Source organism: Pituophis catenifer, unplaced genomic scaffold, assembly GCF_029215685.1.
Source record: "Pituophis catenifer annectens isolate HBS135680 unplaced genomic scaffold, rPitCat1.0.hap2 SCAF_18, whole genome shotgun sequence".
Lineage (NCBI taxonomy): Eukaryota > Metazoa > Chordata > Lepidosauria > Squamata > Colubridae > Pituophis > Pituophis catenifer.
In genome coordinates this window covers 1991835-2014970 of record NW_027256898.1, presented here as the reverse complement: position 1 = coordinate 2014970, position 23136 = coordinate 1991835, and the positions used below count along the sequence as shown (strand labels likewise).

Sequence of the window (23136 nt, the reverse complement as noted above, 5' to 3'; positions counted from 1 at the left end):
TTATGACGGTCACAGCATCCCGGGGGTCACGTGATTCCCTCCTTTGGCGACCGTCTGGCCGGCAAAGCCAAGATTCGTTTAACGACCACATGACTCAACTGCGGTGATTCTCTTAAGCAACGTCTCGCTTAGTGGCACAAATTTGGGGCTCGCTTCCGGTCGATAAACCGAGGACCCCTGTCACTTTTCTTTGCTGGTTCATTTAACGATATTTTTCTTCTCTTTTTTTTTTTCACGTTATTTGTTTTATTTATATAACACTCAATTTCCATCAAACAGTACGTGATCTGGGGTAGTTATCTTTAAAAAATCATATAATTCCCCCATTTTTGTGTTGTAGTATTCATCACCATAATATAATAACGATAATTAATGATATTTTTCAAAAGCCAGATCAACCCCGTTTTTAACTATATTAAACTAAACTAAAGTGTAATTTTTTTTTTTACACAACACTACACAATTCGTGGAAGTCAAAGGCAGGCTCTCGGGGGATATAAAACCTGGTATAATTTGACTTTTTTTAAGGGGTGGGGAATCTGGTTACGCAGGCAATTGCTGTTGAGGGTAATGTATCCAGGTTAAAGATATCGGATACCTGGGTTTGAAAACGCAACAGAAATAAGCTTAAAAGGTTATTCCCCCAGTGAAAAGAAGGGGGGGGAAAAACACACCAGAGGCTTCCAAAAGATTTAATAGGAGTGCATCTGTTGCTTGCGAGGCTTTTAAATTAATTATCTGCAGGCAATAAATAAATAAATAAATAAATAAAATACAAAAACCCGGTAAGAAATATTTCAAAGCCTTCTTTCCAAATTCTTGACTAAACTGACTTGTTGGCAAAGCCAACATTTTCAAAAGTCCAAAATCCGAAGCACACAACATTTAAACCCCCATCGAGCTTCACTACCCTGGTTTCGTCCATCAAGCCAATCCCTCCCTAAACCAGGATTTTAGGATTTCCTCACGATTCACAAAACCCAACCAACAAAAAAAAAGCATTTAGTATTTTCTGAGATGCCTACAAAGAAACGCTCGAAATTGTTTTCTGCTTGTCTACTGATTGGTAATATTTCCGTGCAGGCAAAGGGAAAATCCGCGGGAAGATTTCCCATCAACTTTAAAAATAACTCAATAATAATAATAATAATAATAATAATAATAATAATAATAATAATAATAATAATAATAATAATAGAAGAGGAGGAGGAGGGACGGGGAGAGGGGGGAGGAGGAGGAGAAAAGAGAGGGGGAGAAGGAGAAGAAGGAGGAGGAGGAGGAAGAGGAAGAGGAGGAGAAAAGAGAGGGGGAGGAGGAGGAGAAGAAAAGAGGGAGAGGGAAGGGGAGGGGAAGAAGGAGATGGAGAAGTAGAAGGAGGAGGAGGAGGAGGAGGAGGAGGAGAAGAAGAAGAAGAAGAAGAAGAGAAGAAGAAGAGAAGAAGAAGAAGAAAGAAGAAGAAGAAGAAGAAGAAAGAAGAAGAAGAAGAAGAAGAAGAGAAGGAGGAGGAGAGGGAAGAGGAGGAGAAAAGAGAGGTGAGAGTGGAAGGCGGAGGAGAAGGAGGAGGAGGAGAAGAGGAGGAGGAGGAGGAGAAAAGAGAGGGGGAGGAGGAGAAGAAGAGGGGAAGAGGGAGGGGGAGGGGAAGAAGGAGAAGGAGAAGTAGAAAAGGAGGAGGAGGAGAAGAAAGACGAAGAAGAAGAAGAAGAAGAAGAAGAAGAAGAAGAAGAAGAAGAAGAAGAAGAAGAAGAAGAAGAAGAAGAAGAAGAAGAAGAAGAAGAAGAAGAAGAAGAGGAGGAGGAGGAGGAGGGGGGAGGGGGAGGAGAAAAGGGGGAGGAGAAGGAGAAGGGGAAGAAGAAGAAGAGGAGGAGGAGGAAGAGAAAAGAGAGAGGGAGGTGGGAGGGAAGGGGAAGGGGAAGGGGAAGGGGAAGGGGAAGGAGAAGGAGAAGAAGAAGAAGAAGAAGAAGAAGAAGAAGAAGAAGAAGAAGAGGAAGAGGAAGAGGAAGAAGAAGAAGAAGAGGAAGAAGAAAAACTCGGTCGATCCAGGTTAAAGATATCGGATATCGGATAAGATGCTGGCAGCAACCCGTATCAACCATCAGCGCCGGTCAATAATATTTGCAATACATTTTTACATGTTCAGTCGACTTGAGCGTCATGTTTAATGAATAAAATAATAACAACAGCGACAACAACAACAATAACAACAACGCAGGTCTCACGGACAAAAAAATCAGCAAAGATCTTCCGGCAGAGGCCGAGAAACGGATCCGTTATCTAAAAATAAAAAATAATAAATGCCCAGCTCCCCGTTTGCAAATTCTTTTGACACCGACCCCTACCCCAAATGAAAAAGAGACACACCCTTCCTTCATCCCTGAACGACAGAAAGAGAGAGGAAGAGGCAGGGAAGGGCAGTTAAGACGGGGACGTGTGTGTGTGTTGTTTCTGGGGTGCTGGGGGGGGGGTCCTCCCCACCGATCTCGCACAGGTGTTCCATTCAGGGCCCGTTTCCAGATGGAGAATTAATTCACCTTTTCTGCCTTTGCCGGGGCCGATGGAGTCTTTTAATTGCTCACCTGCTGTTTGGGGGAGGGGCCCGGGGACCCTCCGGGGAGGCCGCGTTCCTTGGAGGGTCCTAGCGGTGGGGAGAAATTTTTCTCCGCAGTGGGGGCAAGCACCGGGGGGGGGGGGGGTTTCCAGCTGTCCTAGCGGTGGGGCCACCGAGGGAGAGTGGTAGCATGGTGTGCTCGGAAGGGCCCCCCATAACACGACCGCACTTGAGCTCCGCGTTTTCCGCTGCGAAGGGTCTGCGAAAAATGTCCCCATTTTACGACCCTTTCGCCGCTGTTGTTAAGTGAATTCCTGCCGTCACACGTTGTTGTTAAGTGAGTCGGGCTTCCCCATCGACTTTGCTCGTCCGAAAGGGATGACGTGACCTCAAGACACGACAACCCGTCCATAAGTATGAGCCAGATTTTGATCACGTCACCATGGGGATGCTGCAACGGTCGTTAAGTGTGAAAAACGTCCGTAAGTCGCTTTTTTCCGGTGCCGTTGTTCACTTCAAATGGTCATTAAACAAACGGATGTAAGTCAAGGAAGGATCTGGAAAAGTATCGAATGTTTAAGCTGGAAGGGGTCCTCGGAGGTCATCCAATCCAACCCCATCCAGGCTTGAAACCAGCCACTTACAAGCATTCCCAACATTTGGTTGCCTGTTTAAGCATCTCACCCCAAAGAGACTTCGACGCCGTTTCCGTTGTTAAAATGTTGTGCCACCAACATTAATCAGACTGAAAGGAAAAAAATTAAAAAGTGACTTGCAAAGATGCTAGTTCTGATGAAGGAATGGACGCTGCAAAAAAAAAATTCAGATGTTCCTGCCGGCTTTGCCAGGGGGGTGGAGGAAAAATACATTATTTATCATTGGGAAGGACTGTGCACGCTTCTAGTAACCAAAATCTTTACTTTTCTCAAAGAATAAACTCTACTTTTCCATTCTGGGAATGTTTGTTCTCGGCGGCCACAGGGGGGAGAAACAGGCCTAAAATTCAGCCATTTAACCAACCCCGCTCTCCTTAAAAAAAAAACAAAAAAGTCTTAAAAATAAATCTTGTGAATAAAAATGCTGTGTTTAAGTCTTAAAAAGTCATGTTAAAAAATCTTGTTAATAAAAAACGGTGTCTTAATTCTTAAAAAGTCTTTTAAAAAAAATCTTGTTCATAAAAAACGGTGCCGTAAGTCTTAAAAAATCTTGTTAAAAAATCTTGTTAGTAAAAAAAGACTTTTTAAAAAATCTTGTTAATAAAAACAGTCCACAAAGATTACTGGGTGCAAATAGAAATTCGCACTATTTCCATAGCAAGGAAGATAAAGCAGGAATGGCTAAACGGATGATTTTATTCAAAGAGGAATATATATATATTCCTCTTTGAATAAATATATATTATTTATTTGGATATCACTTCTGGATTTTGCGCTAGTGATGGAAAAAGAAGCGAAACTATATCTTTCGTCTTTCCTGTTCTAAAAACGGCTAGTTATATATTAACGTGTAAAAGCCAAAATGTTAAGGGTTTTTTTATCTTGTACTGTGCTAAGAAGAGCCTTTTTTTAAACTTTTCTTTTGTATTTCACACCCCTTTTCCCTGCTCCTTTTCCTTCCCTTCATTTCCTATTTTTATTTTTTGACAAATAAAAATTGCCAAAGGACAATGTCTTAAAACAAACAAACAAATAAACACCCATTGATTCCGCTCGGTTGTAATTAAGAAAAAGAAAAAAAAATCTCCCACAATATTGCCCCTTCTATTTTGAACGGCAAAACGTGTTCCGACTTGTCGCTCCGATTCTCCATTTCTTGATCGCGGCTAATTATGGGTTGTAACGAGCGATCAAGTCAATCACGGGAGGCTCCGAGAATTATTCCCTTCGCTTTGTCGGGCTAGAACCAAGTTGGTAAACAATGCGTTAATTGGGTTAAAAAAAAAACAGAGAGAGAGAGAGACCAGGAAATCTCTTGGCAAGCCGTCCAGTCAGGGATGTAACGTCGACTCGATTGGCCGAGTTGAATTAAATTTATTAACTTTATTTATTTATTTAATTTATTTATTAGAATTTGCCAAACAAAAACGAGAACAATAATAAAAGAATAAAAACACAGTGGCAGGGACGATAGGCCCGTTAGTACACTTATGCACGCCCCTCGCCCCCTCTACTAATCACTTAAGTATGACGTAAGGTCCACGGAAGTAAATTTGTGACCGAAACTGAGGAAATGTGTAGCTGAAACAAAATACAGGAAGTCCTCGACTTACGGCCACGAGGGAGGCCAACGTTTCTCCGTCGCTAAAGTGAGACAATTGTCAAGCGAACGTCGCCTTGTTCTACAACTTTTCTGGCCACCGTCGTTCAGCGAATCCCTGCAATGGTTAAAGTTAGGTTGTTAAGTGAATTTGGTGTCCCCGTCGACTTGGCCAGAAGTGCAAAATTGCTGATGAATTTGAGGCAGAAAAACGGAAGCCTCAGGCCCAGCGAGTGCAAAATTCCTGGATGGATTTGAGGCAGAAAAACGGAAGCCTCAGGCCCAGCGAGTGCAAAATTCCTGGATGGATTTGAGGCAGAAAAACGGAAGCCTCAGGCCCAGCGAGTGCAAAATTCCTGGATGGATTTGAGGCAGAAAAACGGAAGCCTCGGGCCCAGAAGTGCAAAATTCCTGGATGGATTTGAGGCAGAAAAACGGAAGCCTCGGGCCCAGCAAGTGCAAAATTGTCGGATGGATTTGAGGCAGAAAAACGGAAGCCTCAGGCCCAGCGAGTGCAAAATTGCCGGACGGATTTTAGCATTAGGCTGAGCAAACCGAACTCATGGGCTGGTCCATGCTCCCTCCCTCCGTTGCGTGTTCCAGGAAGGAGTGTGCAAAGCCACAATTTTGGCATAGCTTTGAAGAGCTCGACCGCCATCTCCTTGGTGACGGGGACGCTCCTTGGCCGCTGGCGCCCGGGTGAGAATTGCAAATCCTTCCATGCCCCTGACACTTTCTCAAAGGGACACGCGAACGCCAACGGCCGAACAGGTAGGCCTTTATCCCCTCCCCCCTCCCTCTCCTCTCCTCCCCTCCCAAGCCCAGACCTCTGAAAAGCAAACCTCTGCAAAAACTGTTTCTTTACCCCCCCCCCCAAAAAAAGGTTTCAAATCTTCCCCTTTTCTCAGCCAAGAACCCGAACTCGGTGCAAAATGGCCATTGGGTGTTTTTTAAAGGGAAAAGGAATTTATTTTCAGAAGTTTAATCCCTTGGCACCGGTGTGTGTGTGGGGGGTGCAATTCCTTCCAAGGTGGGCCACGACTTAATCTCCCCTCCCTCTTAACAACGACAGACGGAGTTGGCCTTCCCAGCCGACGGGGAAACTTTGGTTTTAACTCTTTGGCGTCTTTGCGTTACGGGGCGAGCCGACTGTCCCTCTGGATAACTCGACACCCAGGGCGGCCATGCAGTTATGCGCCTGGACAGAAGGAGGACGTAGAAGGTGGAATAACAAAGAGTTGGAAGGGGCCTGGGAGGACTTCTAGACTGACCCCCTGCTCGAGCAGGAAACCCTAGGCCATTTCAATCAATCAATCAAAGAATAGAGGTGGAAGGGACCTTGGAGGTCTTCTAGTCCAGCCCTCTGCTCGAACAGGAGAACTTAGGCCATTTCAATCAATCAATCGATCAATCAATCAATCAATCAATCAATCAATCAGAATAGTGCTGGAAGGGACCTTAGAGGTCTTTTAGTCCAACCCCCTTCTCAAGCAGGAGATCCTACAGCATATCCATCCATCCATCCATCCATCCATCCATCAATCAATCGGAATAGAGCTGGAAGGGATCTGGGGGGGAACGCTGCGACGGTCATAAACTGAGTCAGTTGCCAAGTGTCCGTATTTTGATCCCGTGACCAGGGGGAAGCTGGAAGGGTCGTAACCGCGAAAAACGGTCTTAAGTCCCTTTTTTTTCAGGGCTGCTGCAAGGTTGAACGGTCACTAATCGGACTGTGGCAAGTCAAGGACTGCCTGTATTGTTTTCAATTTTCCTTGCTAAGCAGGAGATGGACGGACGCCTACCAAGAATTTGATGAAAGGATTTCAAAATCGCTTCTGAATAATTCCAGAGTTGTTGTTGTAGTTGTTGTCTCCTCCTCCTTCCTCTCCTCCTCCTCCTCCTCCTCTTCTTCTTCTTCTCCTCTCCTCTTTTCTTCTTTCTCCTCCACCTCTTCCTTCTCCTTCCTCTCCTCTTCTTCCTCCTACTCAATCTCCTCCTCCTCATTCTCCTTCCTCTCCTCCTCCTCCCTTGTTCTTCTTCCTCTCCTCCTCCTCCTCCTTCCTCTCTTCCTCTTCTTCTCCTCTCCTCCTTTCTTCTTCCTCCTCCTCCTCCTCCTCTTCTTCTCCTCTCCTTTCTTCTTTCTCCTCCTCCTCTTCCTTCTCCTTCCTCTCCTCCTCTTCCTCCTCCTCTTCTTCCTCCTCCTCCCCAATCTCCTCCTCCTCATTCTTCTTCCTCTCCTCCTCTTTCTCCTCCCTTGTTCTTCTTCCTCTCCTCCTCCTCTTCTTCTCCTCTCATCCTTTCTTCTTTCTCCTCCTCCTCTTCCTCTTCTTCTCCTCTCCTCCTTTTTTCTTTCTCCTCCACCTCTTCCTTCTCCTTCCTCTCCTCTTCTTCCTCCTACTCAATCTCCTCCTCCTCATTCTCCTTCCTCTCCTCCTCCTCCCTTGTTCTTCTTCCTCTCCTCCTCCTCCTCCTTCCTCTCTTCCTCTTCTTCTCCTCTCCTCCTTTCTTCTTCTTCCTCCTCCTCCTCCTCTTCTTCTCCTCTCCTTTCTTCTTTCTCCTCCTCCTCTTCCTTCTCCTTCCTCTCCTCCTCTTCCTCCTCCTCTTCTTCCTCCTCCTCCCCAATCTCCTCCTCCTCATTCTTCTTCCTCTCCTCCTCTTTCTCCTCCCTTGTTCTTCTTCCTCTCCTCCTCCTCTTCTTCTCCTCTCATCCTTTCTTCTTTCTCCTCCTCCTCTTCCTCTTCTTCTCCTCTCCTCCTTTTTTCTTTCTCCTCCACCTCTTCCTTCTCCTTCCTCTCCTCTTCTTCCTCCTACTCAATCTCCTCCTCCTCATTCTCCTTCCTCTCCTCCTCCTCCCTTGTTCTTCTTCCTCTCCTCCTCCTCCTCCTTCCTCTCTTCCTCTTCTTCTCCTCTCCTCCTTTCTTCTTCCTCCTCCTCCTCCTCCTCTTCTTCTCCTCTCCTTTCTTCTTTCTCCTCCTCCTCTTCCTTCTCCTTCCTCTCCTCCTCTTCCTCCTCCTCTTCTTCCTCCTCCTCCCCAATCTCCTCCTCCTCATTCTTCTTCCTCTCCTCCTCTTTCTCCTCCCTTGTTCTTCTTCCTCTCCTCCTCCTCTTCTTCTCCTCTCATCCTTTCTTCTTTCTCCTCCTCCTCTTCTTCTCCTCTCCTCCTTTTTTCTTTCTCCTCCACCTCTTCCTTCTCCTCTTCTTCCTCCTACTCAATCTCCACCTCATTCTCCTTCCTCTTCCTCCTCCCTTGTTCTTCTTCCTCTCCTCCTCCTCTTCTTCTTCTCCTCTCCTCCTTTCTTTCTCCTCCTCCTCCTCCTCTTCTTCTTCCTCCTCCTCAATCTCCTCCTCCTCATTCTCTTTCCTCTCCTCCTCCTCCTCTCTTCCTCTCCTCCTCCTCCTCCTTCTTCTTCACAATCTAACACAGCTTGTCTTTTCTCCGACAGGGCCACCTATCCTTCTCCAAGTTCGCTGAAGATGTCTCGGGCTTCTCCAGCAGATGAAGGCACAACCTTTGAGCATCTCTGGAGTACCTTGTAAGTAAGAGGAGGGGGCTCCATTGAAACTCACGGGGGCACTCGCAAAATGGTGGCACAACGGAGCAGCGGTCTGGTCCTCCAAGGGCAGCTGAGTTTGGGCTTGGCCTGATCTGGGGAGGAAGGAATTAGCATCTTTGCGACGGCCTCTGATATAGGTAGTCCTCAACTTACGACCGTCCATTTAGTGACCGTTCAAAGTTACAACGGCGCCGAAAATAGGGACTTGTGATCAGTTTTCACACATCTTGCGGCATCCCCCATGATCCTGCCATCAAAATTCAGAAGCTCGGCAGCTGATTCATAGATACGACAGTTGCAGTGCCCACACGATCCCCTTTGGGATCTTCTGACGAGCAAAGTCCACGGGGAAGGCCAGATTCACTTAACAACCAGGTCACTAATTTAACGACTGAAGTGTTTCACTTAACAACCGAGGCAAGGAAGGTCGTAAAATGGGGCAAAATTCACACACGTCTCACTTAGCAACAGAAAATATGTGGTTATAAATCGAGGACTACCTCTCCAATAATCTTTGGAATCTGAAGAGCCCATTAATCACCTGGGTTCCTTCATCACCGTTACTGAATTATTAACTGACTTCACACAACCTCACTAAATCCTAAACTAGCCCACAAACCAGGTTCATAAACCAGGATCAAACATGAAACATTAGAAAAAGGCTACCATGAACATCCCAGTTTACAAAGTAGTCCTCGTACCTTACGACGGTCCATTTAACAACGGTACGGTGGAGACAAAAAAGTGACTTACGACTTCTACTCACCCTTCCAACTATCCTTGAATTCACAGGATGCCGATTTGTATCTTTCGGGCCGATAGCCGGCAAGAAAAAAACCCCACTCCCCACCCTTGGAGGGAGCTGGCTTCATTTAAGGACCGGCTCAATTCATTTAACGACCCCCGTAGAAACGGTGATAAAATTTAAGTTCGACTCGACTCACAACTATTAACAACTCCCAACTGGTCCCCAAAAGTCAAGGATTAACCTAGATCACTAAAACCACGTTTTGCATTCCCATAACAACGTCGGCTGTGCATTATTGGGGTTGTGTCGATTTGGGGCCAAACTCAGCTGGCGTTTGCTTTGATCCATTAAGAAATCCACCCAACTTCTGGATCCAGTCTGATCCAATCTTATTTGGTGATCCGGTGAAAGCCCCCTTTGGCTGAAGCCAGCCGGGAGAATTCAGCACCTCGGCCAGCGCCTTGTCAGCCATTGTTGGCCCTCCATTTTAAATTTCTGGGGTTTTAAATTGAGCCGAATTATTTAATAATTTTAAATTATTTTCATTGATGTTTGTCTTGTGCTTTTAACAGGCTGTACACCGCCCTGAGTCCTTCGGGAGAAGGGCGGTATAGAAATAAAATTATTCTTATTCTTCTTATTCTTCCATCCAAGCGACCATCAAACTTTAAACGCAAACTTGAAGCTCCCACAACTTCTGAATAACAGAATAATAACAGAGTTGGAAGGGACCTTGTAGGTCATCTAGTCCAACCCCCATCTCAAGCAGTCATTTCTGACAGAGGGCAGTCTAATCTCTTCTATGATGAAGCTCCCACAACTTCCAAAGGCAACTTCTGTTCCATCGGTTGATGGTTCTCACTGCCAGAAAATTCCTCCTTATTTCTAGGTTGAATCAGTTTCCATCCATTCTTCCTTCTCTGGCCTTCAGATGCTTTAGAAAATAGCTTGACCCCCCCTTCCTCTCTGTGGCAGCCCCTCACTCAAATATTGGACGATGCTATCCTGTCTCCCCTGGTCCTTCTCTTCAAAGCCATTGAGGATGTCAACGCTAATTCTCTGTTTATTCCACTTTTATAGTTCCCCTTATCACATTCCTGACTCCGGAGGCCTTTCGCCCTTCGAAAGAAACCTCATTCCTTGCCTTTAGCAAAGCTGGAATTTTTGGGTTTCCTTTTTTTTTAACTCGAAGGACACAGAACGGAGTCCGTCTACAAGGCAAGAAGTATCCAAATTGCCCACTAAAAGGCCTGTGGACTTCAACTCCCAGAATTCCCCAGCCAATCGGCCCAATGGTTACAAATCACGACCATGTGACTTGGACGATGGTTATAAGTGGGAGTTAAGAGGTCATAAATCACATTTTTTTCCCCCACCGTGAATTTTAAACCGTTTATTTATTTATTTATTCAAATTTCTATCCCGCCCTTCTCCTAGTGGACTCAGGGCGGGTGGAGTCTGGGCAACTGAATGGAGCTAGTAGAGTGTTTTACTGGCCGGATGCCTTTCCTGTTGCCAGTGTGGAGTTTTGTTCAGCAGATCTATTTCTCATTGTGCCCAGAGAGAGAGAAATATCAGCCTCTACCTAGGATCGAACTCACAAACCTCCTGATTGTGAGGCCAGAGCTCCGCCTCTAAGTCCACTGCACCCACTCTTTCTGCTGACACCTTTATATGTACTCCTAATTAAAGGCAATTATTATTTGAAATCTGGGCCCCTCTGGCCAAAACATGGAACATGACCACAGCTTGGGTTACAAAAGAACACGCAAAATTTAGGGTTGAGATTGCGGCAAGTTTTTCAATCGAGCGCAAAGATTTGATGTTGTGTTTCCTTCTCTGGGACAGGGAGCCGGACAGTACCTATTTTGACCTCCCCCAGTCGGGAAATAGGGGAGAAGGTGAACCTCACAATCAGACAGAAGTCACCATGGACGTTTTCCAGATGAGGAGCATGGATGATTCAGTAATGGTAAGTTTTGGAAAAGCGGCGATAGAAAATGTACGAAAATCGGTGCAATTAGGATGCTGGAGATGGGGAAAAAAAATATGGTGCTGTGCTATTCCTCGAGTTACAATCGTTCGTTTAGTGGCCCTTGGAAGTTAGAACGGCACTGAAAAAAGGGACTTACGACCGCTCCTCGGACTTACAACCGTTGCGGCATCCGTTACCGTCGCGCGATCAAAATCCATGCGTTTGTCTTTACAATTTGCAGCGTCCCGGAGGGAGGGGTGTCTTGCGCTCGCCATTGGCCTTCGTCGCGGCGAGTAAAATCAACGAGGGAATGCCGGATTCGCTTAGCTACCATGCGATTCATTTAACAGCCCTGGGAGATTCACTTAACAACTGGGGCAAAGGTTGTGAAACCAGGGGGGAGGGGAGATGCGGCTCGCTGAATTTGCTTAGCGCCGGAAATTCTGGTCGTGCTTGTTAATTGAGAGCTGTAAGTTGTGCTTTCAGGTTTTGGTACAAAAATCCAGGTTTGGTGACCACGTTCCAAAAAAAAAAAGAGGTTGAGTCTTTTTGGAAAAGTGCAGAGAAGAGCAACTAGGAGAATAAAATATATGAAGAACGGGAGGATTTGAGTTTGGCCAGTCTAGAGCATGGGTCTGCAACCTTAAACACTCAAAGAGCCATTTGCACCCATTTCCCACAGAAAAAAAAAAAACAGCGGGAGCCACAAAAACCCTTCCAGTGCCTGACTATTTCTTGAGCGGCCACAAAACTAGCTACGTTGTTGAATTAAACGTTCTCTTTTCTTCTGAAACTTTTCTTTTCTTGGATTTATCCATGATTAGCCTACCGGGTGTTGAAAAGCTCAATAAATTGCGTGCCGACGGGTGTCGCACATTGGCGGTTGTGACGCATATTTTGAGTGACGGGGAGCCGCAGCAGAGGGGTGAAAGAGCCACATGCGGCTCCAGAGCCGCAGGTTGCTGACCCGACATGACAGCAATTGTTGTTTCAATTGTAGTTTGGTCGTCTGTTTTGTGCTATTTTCTCTCGGAACAAGTACTGTGTTTAGTTGTGAGTTCCCCAGTATTATTTGCAAGCTGGGCAGGGCCCTTTCCATTCGATCCAATGAAAGAAAGAAAAGAATGAATCCATACCAAATACGAATGGGTTTTCGACAGCTGTTCGACCGCTTCAAACGTTTGCACATTGCAATTCTTTAGTCTGAATTGTGTCACAATTGTGCGAGGGAGCCATTCGGGGCAGCCGTGGGCAGGACCCCACATTTTGTGCTTTGCGGGGGCTACATTTTTGGGGTACCGGCGGAAAACGATGAAGGCATGGATCAAAATTTCTCCCCAATTTTTTCTATGGGGCTGATCTTGGGAAGGTCTACTATAATAATAATAATAATAATAATAATAATAATAATAATAATAATAATAATAATAATAATAACAACAACAACAACTACTTACATCCTCCAACGATACCTTAACAGTTCCTAGGTCCTTGGTTAGGACTCGAGCTGCTGAGCTATTAACCAGCCTCAAAGGCTGTGAATCTCACTAAAGATTAAATAATAATAATAATAATAATAATAATAATAATAATAATAACAACAACAACAACAACAACAACAACTACTTACATCCTCCAACGATACCTTAACAGTTCCTAGGTCCTTGGTTAGGACTCGAGCTGCTGAACTATTAACCAGCCTCAAAGGCTGTGAATCTCACTAAAGATTAAATAATAATAATAATAATAATAATAATAATAATAATAATAATAATAATAATAATAATAATAATAATTTAAAAAGACCTGTGTATGGTTTGCCAATTGCACAGTGGCAGATAGGACAGGGCTCCAGAGGGTTAACATCATTGCCCATAGCAGGGGTCTCCAACCTTGGCAACTTTAAGACTTGTGGACTTCAACTCCCAGAGTTCCTCAGCCAGCTTTCCTTTGCTGGCTGTGGAACTCTGGGAGTTGAAGTCCACAAGTCTTAAAGTTGCCAAGGTTGGACACCCCTGACCCAGAGGATCATGGGTTGCCCTCTCTTCTCCTTGGAAGAGCTTTATAGCTCCCGCTGCTGTAAGAAAGTTCAAAACATTCTTAAAGATCCATCTCATCCTTTTTTTTTTTAAACTATTACCATCTGGCAGCCGGTACAGGACAATAAAAAACAAGGACAAATAGACTGAAAAAACAGCTTCTATCCCAGAGCAGTAACTATATTGAATTCTACTGTAATAGTATAATATTAATGCAATATCAGGGGGTTTCAATTTCTTTATTTATGTATGTATGTATGTATGTATATATATATATGTATGTATGTATGTATGTATGTATGTATGTATGTATTTATTTATTTATTTATTTATTTATTTATTTATTTATTAAATTTTTATACCGCCCCCTCTCCCGAAGGACTCGGGGCGGTGAACAGCCCAAATTAGAAAACATACAATATAAACATCAATTGCAATTAATTCAATTGCATAGAATGCGAAGGAGGTGTGTTTGTGTTTTATTTTTTTTTATGGTTATAATGTACACGGAAGACGGCATTTAATTTCATTGTGCGAGGTGCAATGACAATAAAGTCCACTAAACTTTAAAAAAAAAACAGACCAGGGATGACATGATAGCAGTCTTCCAATATTTGAGGGGCTGCCCCAGAGAGGAGGAAGGGGGTCAATCTATTTTCCAAAACACCCAAAGGTGTTTTGACAAGGAATAAGCGATGGAAACTGATCAAGGAGAGACTCAACCTAGAAATAAGGAGGAATTTCCCCAAAATTAGAAGAACAATTAATCCGCGGAACAGCTTGCCACCAGAACTTGTGAATGCTCCAACACTGGATGTTTTTAAATAAGAGACTCAAGAGACTTATCTGAAATCGCATAGGGGGTCTCCTCTTTGAGCAGGGGGTTGGACTAGTAGACCTCCAAGGTCCCTTCACACCCTGTCATTCTATGTTCTATGACAATAATCAGAGTTCTCCAACCGAACACACCCCAGGGGCCCCTGCGCACGACGTATGCTCTCTTTTCCCCCCTACCCATCGGGGTCCATGCTGGGCGTGTTTCCAAGATTTGCCCCATGCCACCGTGGGAATAAAACCTGCATCGCCGGCGACAAAGGCCTATTTTGCCACGTCTCCGTTGCCACCAGGTGCCTCGATTTCATTCCCACCAGGGCAGGGACCACCCCTGGATGTCGTTGACCGCCCCGGGAGGGCAATCTCAACCACCTTGTTTGCAGAGGGCAGGACGGGCATTCGCACCGAGCGTGGTTGCATTGCGCGCCAGCTCTGCCCACGTCTCTCCCTCCCCCCCATGGGGCACCCTTGGTACTGTCCAATCTTCCAACGGGCATGTTGAAACTTGCCTTGACTTTAATGAATAGTCATAAGGGAGGAAAAGGAGGTTGGCTACGGAGCGTTGGTTGTTAGATGCAACTCAATGACAGCACCGCAATCTAACGGGTGGGGAGGGGGGAACAAGAGAGAGTCATCTAGGCTACCACGAACAAGCCAGCTTCGAATCGGGCCCCCGGCCTCTGTCCTTCTGGCTGTCGGCACCCTCTTGGTGGACCCCCGAAACCTCCATCCTCTGTGGTGACCCTTCAACCCTCATGACTCCAGAGGCGAGACGCTGTCTTGTCATCATCTTCAAACCCCACATAGATAAATATGCTGTATGTTAGCAACTCGGTGCAGCCTTACACTACGGTAGGTGCTGTTTTTTTTTCCGGGGGTTTTTTTTTTAGGAAGCGGGCTAGGAAGTAGGAGAACCTCAACTGGCTTCTGAAAGGCCACCAAGACAGACAGACAGACAGATAGATAGATAGATAGATAGATAGATAGATAGATAGATAGATAGATAGACAGACAGACAGACAGACAGACAGACAGACAGACAGACAGACAGACAGATAGATGAGAGAGAGAGGGGAAGAAATGATAGGCAGGTAGGTAGGTAGGTAGGTAGATAGGTAGGTAGATAGATAGATAGATAGATAGATAGATAGATAGATAGATAGACAGACAGACAGACAGACAGACAGACAGACAGACAGATGAGAGAGAGAGGGGAAGAAATTATAGGTAGGTAGGTAGGTAGGTAAGTAGGTAGATAGATAGATAGATAGATAGATAGATAGATAGATAGATAGATAGATAGATATGGATCTGATAGATATGATAGATTAGGTAGGCAGGTAGGTAGATAAATTAGATAGATAGATAGATAGATAGATAGATAGATAGATAGATAGATAGATGAGAGAGAGGGGAAGAAATGATAGATAGATAGATAGATAGATAGATAGATAGATAGATAGATAGATAGATATGGATCTGATAGATATGATAGATTAGGTAGGCAGGTAGGTAGATAAATTAGATAGATAGATAGATAGATAGATAGATAGATAGATAGATAGATAGATAGATGAGAGACAGGGGAAGAAATGATAGGTAGATAGATAGATAGATAGATAGATAGATAGATAGATAGATAGATAGATAGATAGATGAGAGACAGGGGAAGAAATGATAGGTAGGTAGATAGATAGATAGATAGATAGATAGATAGATAGATAGATAGATAGATAGATAGATAGATAGACAGACGTGAGCTTGGTTTGATGAGCTACGGAGGATTTCGTGTCATTCCTCTGTGTTTTTCGGTACCCCCAAACCATCATCATCCGAATGTTTTGGGTTTAAACAGAGTTTGAGGATGCTCGAGGTCTTGCTTGAGATGACAGCCGGTTTGACTCGGTCCCCAACCGGTCAACTTTTCATCTCTTTGGGTTTGGATGAAAATTCCAGCAAATTTGGGGAACCCAACCGATGCACCCAAATTGGGATTTCCCCTATTGCCATTTCCATGCCATTCAGCCTGGGCTTTCCATCAAGCCAGGATTGGCTAACCGTGGCTAAACACCAAACCTTCATTAAATTTAGTTCGATGGTCTTGGCTGGCGACGGCCACGAAGGACGAAGTTCTGCCGTCACTCTCTTCAAAGGAGATATTAGATTACGATCTGGCTCCCAGAACGATGCCATTTTAAAATAAAATTAAAAAAAAAATTGCAGCCACCTTTATTTGATAGCATCCAAATAAACGTAGCTGCCTTTATTGGATCCCGTCAAATCAATAGGATTCGAACACCGACGGGGGTTAACAAACGGAAGCCTTCGATAAAAAGATTCGGGGTTTTGCCCGAATCTCGGTTACGTTGAGTTTTTAAGGATTTGCCCATGTCGAGAATTAGGGAAATAAAATCCGGATTTGACGGTTGTTTTGAGACCGGGCGGGGGAAAAAAAATCATCCTCGGCCGCGAAGGCGTGGCCTTGTTTGTTGCAGCAGCTGACAACATCTGCAGCTTTTCGTCCGTGTGTGTGTGTGTGCGTGTGTGTTGGTGTGTTTTCAGCAGTTTTCTCTGGCTTGGATCCACCAAACCGCAAAACAGTTAGCAAGCGACGTTTTCTGTTGACAAGGCAGCAGGCCGCGTCGTATCTCCAGACGCCGCGAAAACCAAAGCAAAGGTCAAAGGGGATTAAATCCCAAGATTTTGGGGACCCAGGATGGCAAATTTTAAAACCACAGGTCTCTCCCCGAGATCCAGCATTTCGTCAAAAGACCGAGCGTGCAAAAACGAGAGGATTGACATGTTTTTTTCGGGCGGTGGAAAGGAAAAAAATCCGTCCTTCCAAAATAAAAATAAAGTCGATTTTTGCTCCGGGTTTGTCTGTTACCGAATGCGACGTGGAGATGTTAAATGGAGATGCCCGTTAAAACGTGGCACTAATTAGCTCGATGGTTCACACTGGCCGAATGTTGGGTACCCGCCGTATGTGTGTTTTGCGGTAACCTTAGGAGTTAATTGCCAAGCGGGAGGGATTGTGTTCCTTTTCATTTGTGCAATGCTCGGCAACTGTTGTTTTCCAGTGCATGCAAATTCCAGGTTTTCTCCATCCGGCGCTCTCCCCATCGCAGGCTGGACTACAATTCCCAGCAGCCCCAGCCAGCAGGAGCGTTATTCTTTTGAGTGTAGGTAGTCCTCGACTTATGGCAGTTCGTTTAGTGACCGTTCGGAGTTACAACAATACTGAAAAAAGGGACTTACGACCGCATTTCGCACTTATGACTGTTGTTTTGCACTTACGACCATTGTGGGATCCCCATGGCCACGTGATCCAAATTTTGGACGCTTGGCAACTGATTCGTGTTTATGACGGTTGCAGTGTCCCGGGGGTCACGCGATTTCCCCCTTTTGCGACCTTCAACGGGGGGAAACCCTGATTCGTTTAACCACCGTGCGACTAATTTAACCACTGCTGCGATTCGCTTAAGAACGGTGGCTGGGAAAGTCGCGAAACGGGGCAAAACTCAACTCAACCAATGTCCCGCTTAGCAACCTCAATTCTAGATTCGGCTGTAGTCGTAAGTGAAGGTCTACCTCTCCCGATTTTTTTCCAAAGAAGGGGAGGGGGAAAAAAAAATCAGTCGGGGGAAATTTTCAGATTCCGGTTGTAAGGTGGAAAAGCCATCTGTCAGATAATGGGGTAGGCTGTCCTGCTTGGGCCGGGGGCTGGACTAGATGACCTCCAAGGTCCCTTCCGACTCTGTGATTCTGTTAATTAATCAGTGGAACGACCCGCCACCAGAAGTTATGGATGCTCCATCACTGGAAGGTTTTTAAGAAGAGACTGGACAATTCATTTGTCTGAAATGAGGCCAAGGATCTCCTGCTCGAGCAAAGGGGTTAGACTAGAAGACCTCTAAGGTCCCTCCCAGCTGTATTCAGGTTGATTGATTATAAATTGTTTGATTGATTGATTGATTGAAATGATCCAGGGTCTCCTGCTCGAGCAAAGAGATTGGACTAGAAGACCTCAAAAGTCCCTTCCACCTGTATTCAGGTTGATTGATTATTAATTGATTGATTGATTGATTGATTGATTGATTGATTGAAATGGTCCAGGGTCTCCTGCCTGAGCAGGGGGTTGGAGTAGAAGACCTCCAAAGTCCCTTCCAGATGTGCCATGTGTTTTTTGGGAATGACCCCCAGCCCGATAGAACTTCCCTTCTAGGTGGTCTACAAAGAAGGAGAAAAAAATTAAACATTTTGGGAACCGGGCTCTTGTGAGAAGGAGAAAAATATATTTATATATATATATATATTATTATTATATTTTTTTCCCCCTGTCCCATCATGCATACTTTCGGGGAGAAAGGAGGTGTTTCTCTTTGCCGGCGCAAGTCGAAGCTTGCTGCAAATTCCAACCGTTACTCACTAAACACTGCAGAGATTGTGGGAAACGCAACACAAGCGGAGGTCTCTTCAGCCCCCCCCCACCTCACCCCCCCCCCCCACCCATTAAAAGGAAAAAAAAAAACCACGATTACAGAACAACTTCGGAAAAAGTTCTAAGTGGGAGAGGTTCTTCAAATCCCAAGTTTTAACATGTTCCTTGAACTCCCGAGCCTGCCGAAGTTGGAAGGAAGGATTGAAATGGATTTGGGGAGGGGGAGCCGATATCTCGGAGAGGCCAGACAAGGTTATCAGCAGCCGGTCCTCGACTTACGACTCCGCCAAAACGGGGGACTAAACGTTCCGTCGTTAAGGCAAGGCGGTGAAGCGAGCGGCGTCCGATTTTATGGCCTTTTTTGGAGGAGGGGGCACGGCTGTTTAACAAATAGTCATGGTCGTTAAATGAATCACATGTCATTAAGTGAATCCGGCTTCTCCCCCCCCCACACACACACACTTTGCCAGTCTGAAACCGGCTGGGACGGTCACCAGCTGATCTCCGGGATTCTGCCTCGGTCGTAAAGACGGCCAGATTTGGATTTAGCTGATTGGGAGGAGGCTGCGATGGTCGTAAGTGCGAGGACCCGCCGGTTGTTTTGTTTTCCAGTGTTGTTGTGGTTAACGGTCGTAAGTCGAGGGCCACCTGTCATTTTTCCGCTGGGACAAGAAAGTAAAATTGAAACGGGGGACCGATGGACGCAGGCGAAGGCAGATGTGTTACCACAGAGCTGGGCAGAGCTCAAAGGAGTCAAGATGGCGGCCGCCACGCAGGACTCGAATTCGAATCCCGGTTTGTTTATTTTTTTTATGTGGACCATCTTGGCTTCTATTAAACCATGCAACCTTGTGTTTGATGTCAGAATCGGCTTGGTTTAATTTTTGGGTGGGGGGGCTGCATTTGCAACCCTTCCAAGCACGGAAAACACGCAATTATTTTATCAATCCATCCATCAATTCAGACTAGAGCTGGAAGGGACCTCGGAGGTCCTCTAGTCCAACCCCCTGCTCAACCAGGAGACAATAGACCATTTCAGACAAGCGACTGTCCAGTCCCTTCTTAAAAACCTAATAATAATAATAATTGCATGATAGCGCCCAGGGTTGCAGATATAAAAATTAGCCTCTCCGTCTGTAGGCTTAGCTGTAAATCCCAGTTTTCCACAACTTGCAATTCCTGACTGGTCTTGGACTGTGGCGTTCTGCTCATCCGCTTCATTTTTGACTCCGAGAGACCATGGTTGACCATGGTTAAAAGGAATAAACCAGCATCGGTTGACTTCACATGTCATATTGCGCCTCGTCGACTCCCGTTCCACGCTTTCAAAAAAAAAAAAAAAAAACATACTACAGGTAGTCCTCGTCTTACGGCCACAACAGAGCCCTCAAATTTCAGTCGCTAAGCGAAACAGCCGCTCGGGAAATTTGGCCCGGTTTTACGACTTTTCGTCCTCTGTTGTTAAGCGAATCTGTCTTCCCCTGGCCGGAAGGTTGCAAAAAGGGGAGTTAATCACGTATCCTCGGGACGCTGCGACCGTCATAAATATGAGTCGCTTGCCGAGCGTCTGAATTTTGATCCGGTGACTTTGGAGGTGCTGCAACGGTCGTTAAGTGTGAAAAAGGGGGTCATTTGGTAACCGTCACTAAACGAACGAGGATGCGGCATATTTTGCTCCATAAAATTGTCTTGTGGATGGCTAAGCTCTCTCTAGGTATTTCACCCCAATAAATTGAATTTCCACGGTTATTTTCTCGCCCGTAACGCCTTCGGATGTAACCCAACAGCCCGAAGCCCAGATTAAAACTCCTGATAAGCCTACTTTGATGGTTTGTGCCTAGCTACCGGCCCCCGGTTTTTCGAGAGGCCATAAATCTCAGCTGAAGATAAGCACCATGGAGATTGTGGTCATTGGGTCAGTCGTTTTCCCGGCAGGCTTTGAGTCCCAGGAGAAGGGGGCCTCCTTCTCCTCTCTGGGGAAGTGGGGTACCGAAGCCCATAAATGCGGGGGATCTTGGCTAAGCAGCACAGGAAGATGGGCACGCTCCAACTCGCCTGTGCAAACTTGCCAAGGGCAGATCGGAGTCCAGGAGGGGTTGAGTGTCAGGAGAGACGCAGGCCGGGACAGGCTCAGGTTGGCAAAGCCGACACCCCCCTCCCCAATTTCTTCGTTCTTCAACCCCCCCGCACCCCAATGCCCCCCCCACGCCCCGTTTTATGAGCCTCCGAATCTCAGCCTTTCCCAGAGCAGGAAAAATATTTGCACTGGGACTTCAGAGGAAATTCTGAGCTCGGGAGGAAAAGGCCTTAGGAGGCATTGGCTTGGCCCGATTCTATGCATTGAAAGGCTGTGTTTTCCTTCCTTCCTTCCTTCCTTCCTTCTTTCTTTCCCCTCTCCCTCCTTCCTCTCCATTTCTTCCTTTCCATTCCATTCCATTCTACCCTTTCCTTTCCTTTCCTTTCCTTCTTCTAGCTTCCTTTCCTTTCCTTTCCTTCCCTCTTCCTCCTTTCCTTTCCTTCCCTCTACCTTTCCATTTGTTCCTTTCTCTCCTTCCTTTCCCTCCCTCCTTCCTTTCCTTCCTCTCTTTCTTTCTCCTTCCTTCCTCTCCTTTTCCAATTCCTTTTCCTCCCTCCTTTCCTTCTTTTCCCTCCCTCCCTCCTTCCTTTCTCTTTCTTTCCTTCCCTCCTCTCCTTTTCCAATTCTTCCTTTCCCTCCCTCCCTTCTTCCTTTCCATTTCTTCCTTTCCCTCCTTTCCTCCTTCCTTCCCCACTCTCTTTCTCCTTCCTTCCTCTTCTTTTCCAATTCCTTTTCCTCCCTCCCTTCCTTCTTTCCCCTCCCCCCCTCCTTTCTTTCCTTCCTTCCTCTTCTTTTCCAATTCTTCCTTTCCCTCCCTCCCTTCCTTTCCTCCTTCCTTCCCCACTCTCTTTCTCCTTCCTTCCTCTTCTTTTCCAATTCTTCCTTTCCCTCCTCCATCCTTCCTTCCATTCCTCCCTCCCTACTTCCTTCCCTTCCTTCCTTCCCTCTCTCCTTCCTTTCTCTCTCTCCCTCTTTCTCCTTCCTTCCTTCCATCCATCCATCCATCCATCCATCCATCCAAGCTACATGGTCAGTTTAGGCTCAATGCGTAACGCCAGGTTTCCTTTGCCGTCAGTTTACGCCTCTCAGTGCCTGGTCCTTCCCCAAACCTCCCGTCTTAGCAGCCCTCTCCATCATCCTCTGGCTCGCGCCCCCCTCCCCGCCACCGATGGATCTCTGCCCTCCGAAACCCCCTCCCCACCCACCCACCCACCCCCACCCTTCCCTGCCCAGCGTCCCCTCTTCTTCGCCAACCGTTCTCCTCCACCCTTTGCAAACGCAAAAGGGGGAAAAAAAAAAAAGAAGAGAAAGGAAACTCTGGCGGAGAGCAAGTGTGGGCTTGTTTTGAAGGGGAGGGGGTGGAATGCAAAAAAAAAAAAAAAAAAGGCTCCACCGGAGGACCCCGGTGAGGTATGTTGCAGGAGTTTCTCCTTACACCTGGTGCATCTTTGTACGGGCACGCTTGCTGCCAAAGCAAGGCCACCAATTCGTCTGTGCAACTGGCAGTGTGACTTCTCTCCTCTTCTTCTCTCTTCTCTTTTCTTCTCCTCTTCCCCTCCCCAACCCTCCCTCTCTCTCCCCCCCCCCATTACCCCACCCCACCCCAGTCCCAGTACAATTTGCTAAACAGGAGCATGGATCAGACCGCTGACAGCCGAGCCGCCTCCTCCACGCCTTACAGCTCGGAGCACATCGCTAATGTCCCCACGCTCTCGCCCTACTCCCAGCCCAGCTCGACCTTTGACACCATGTCCCCGGCGCCCATCATCCCCTCCAACACCGACTACCCGGGACCCCATCACTTCGAAGTCACCTTCCAGCAATCCAGCACAGCAAAATCGGCCACCTGGACGGTAAGTGGGCGATCTCTTGATTTTGCTCTCTCCAAAGTTGCTCGCTGGGGGCGTATTGTATTTTTGGGGTGGGTGGGCTTCCTTTTCATTGGGGGAAGGCCACCCCAGGTGGGATAGGGGTGAGCTCTCTGCCCTTTCTCTCCCCCCCACCCTCAATTCAACCATCTCGGTCCAGAGTCCTAAAATCCGGCACCACCAAGCCCATCCTCCAGAAACGGATGGCCAGCCATCCACAGCCAACCTCTCCCAGACTTTTAAGGTTGGTCTCTCCAAAATTATCCCCCCCCCTCAAAAAAAGAGACTTATCAGGGGTCCTTGGTGCCCTCTGATCTTGGTTGTTTACTTCCGGACGTTTCATGACCAAACTAGATAATATCATCAGTGCTAGAAGGGAGTGGGAGAGGAGGAGGAAGGACTGTGGGGTCCTTGGTGCCCTCTGAGCCTGGTTGTTTTCTTGCAAACGTTTCGTGACCAAACTAGGGAACATCATCAGTGTTAGAAAGGAGCGGGGGAGGAGGAGGAAGAGAAGGAGAGGAGAAAGAAGGAGAGGAGAAAGAGAAGGGGATGGGGAAGGAGAAAGAGAAGGAGAGAGAAGGAGAAAAAGGAGAAGTAGAAAGGAGAAAGAGAAGGAGAAGGAGAATGAGAAAGAAGGAGAGGAGAAAGAGAAGGGGAAGGGGAAGGAGAAAGAGAAGGAGAGAGGAGGAAAAGGAGAAGGAGAAAGGAGAAAGAAAGAGAAGGAGAAAGAGAAAGAAGGAGAAAGGAGAAAGAGAAGGAGGAGGAGGAAGAGGAAGAGGGGGAAAGAAGGAAAAGGAGA

At 46.3% G+C, this 23136-nt stretch overlaps 1 protein-coding gene across 1 annotated transcript in view; it reads left to right on the top strand.

Moving 5' to 3' along the window:
- Positions 1-5105: 5105 nt before the first annotated feature.
- Positions 5106-23136, top strand: part of TP73 (tumor protein p73) — a 44674-nt gene continuing 26643 nt past the window's right edge. The window contains 6 exon segments of the mRNA XM_070956249.1: positions 5106-5143; positions 5310-5347; positions 5350-5572; positions 8245-8334; positions 10952-11075; positions 22077-22322. Of these exon segments, the coding sequence (XP_070812350.1) occupies positions 5106-5143; positions 5310-5347; positions 5350-5572; positions 8245-8334; positions 10952-11075; positions 22077-22322 (759 nt within the window).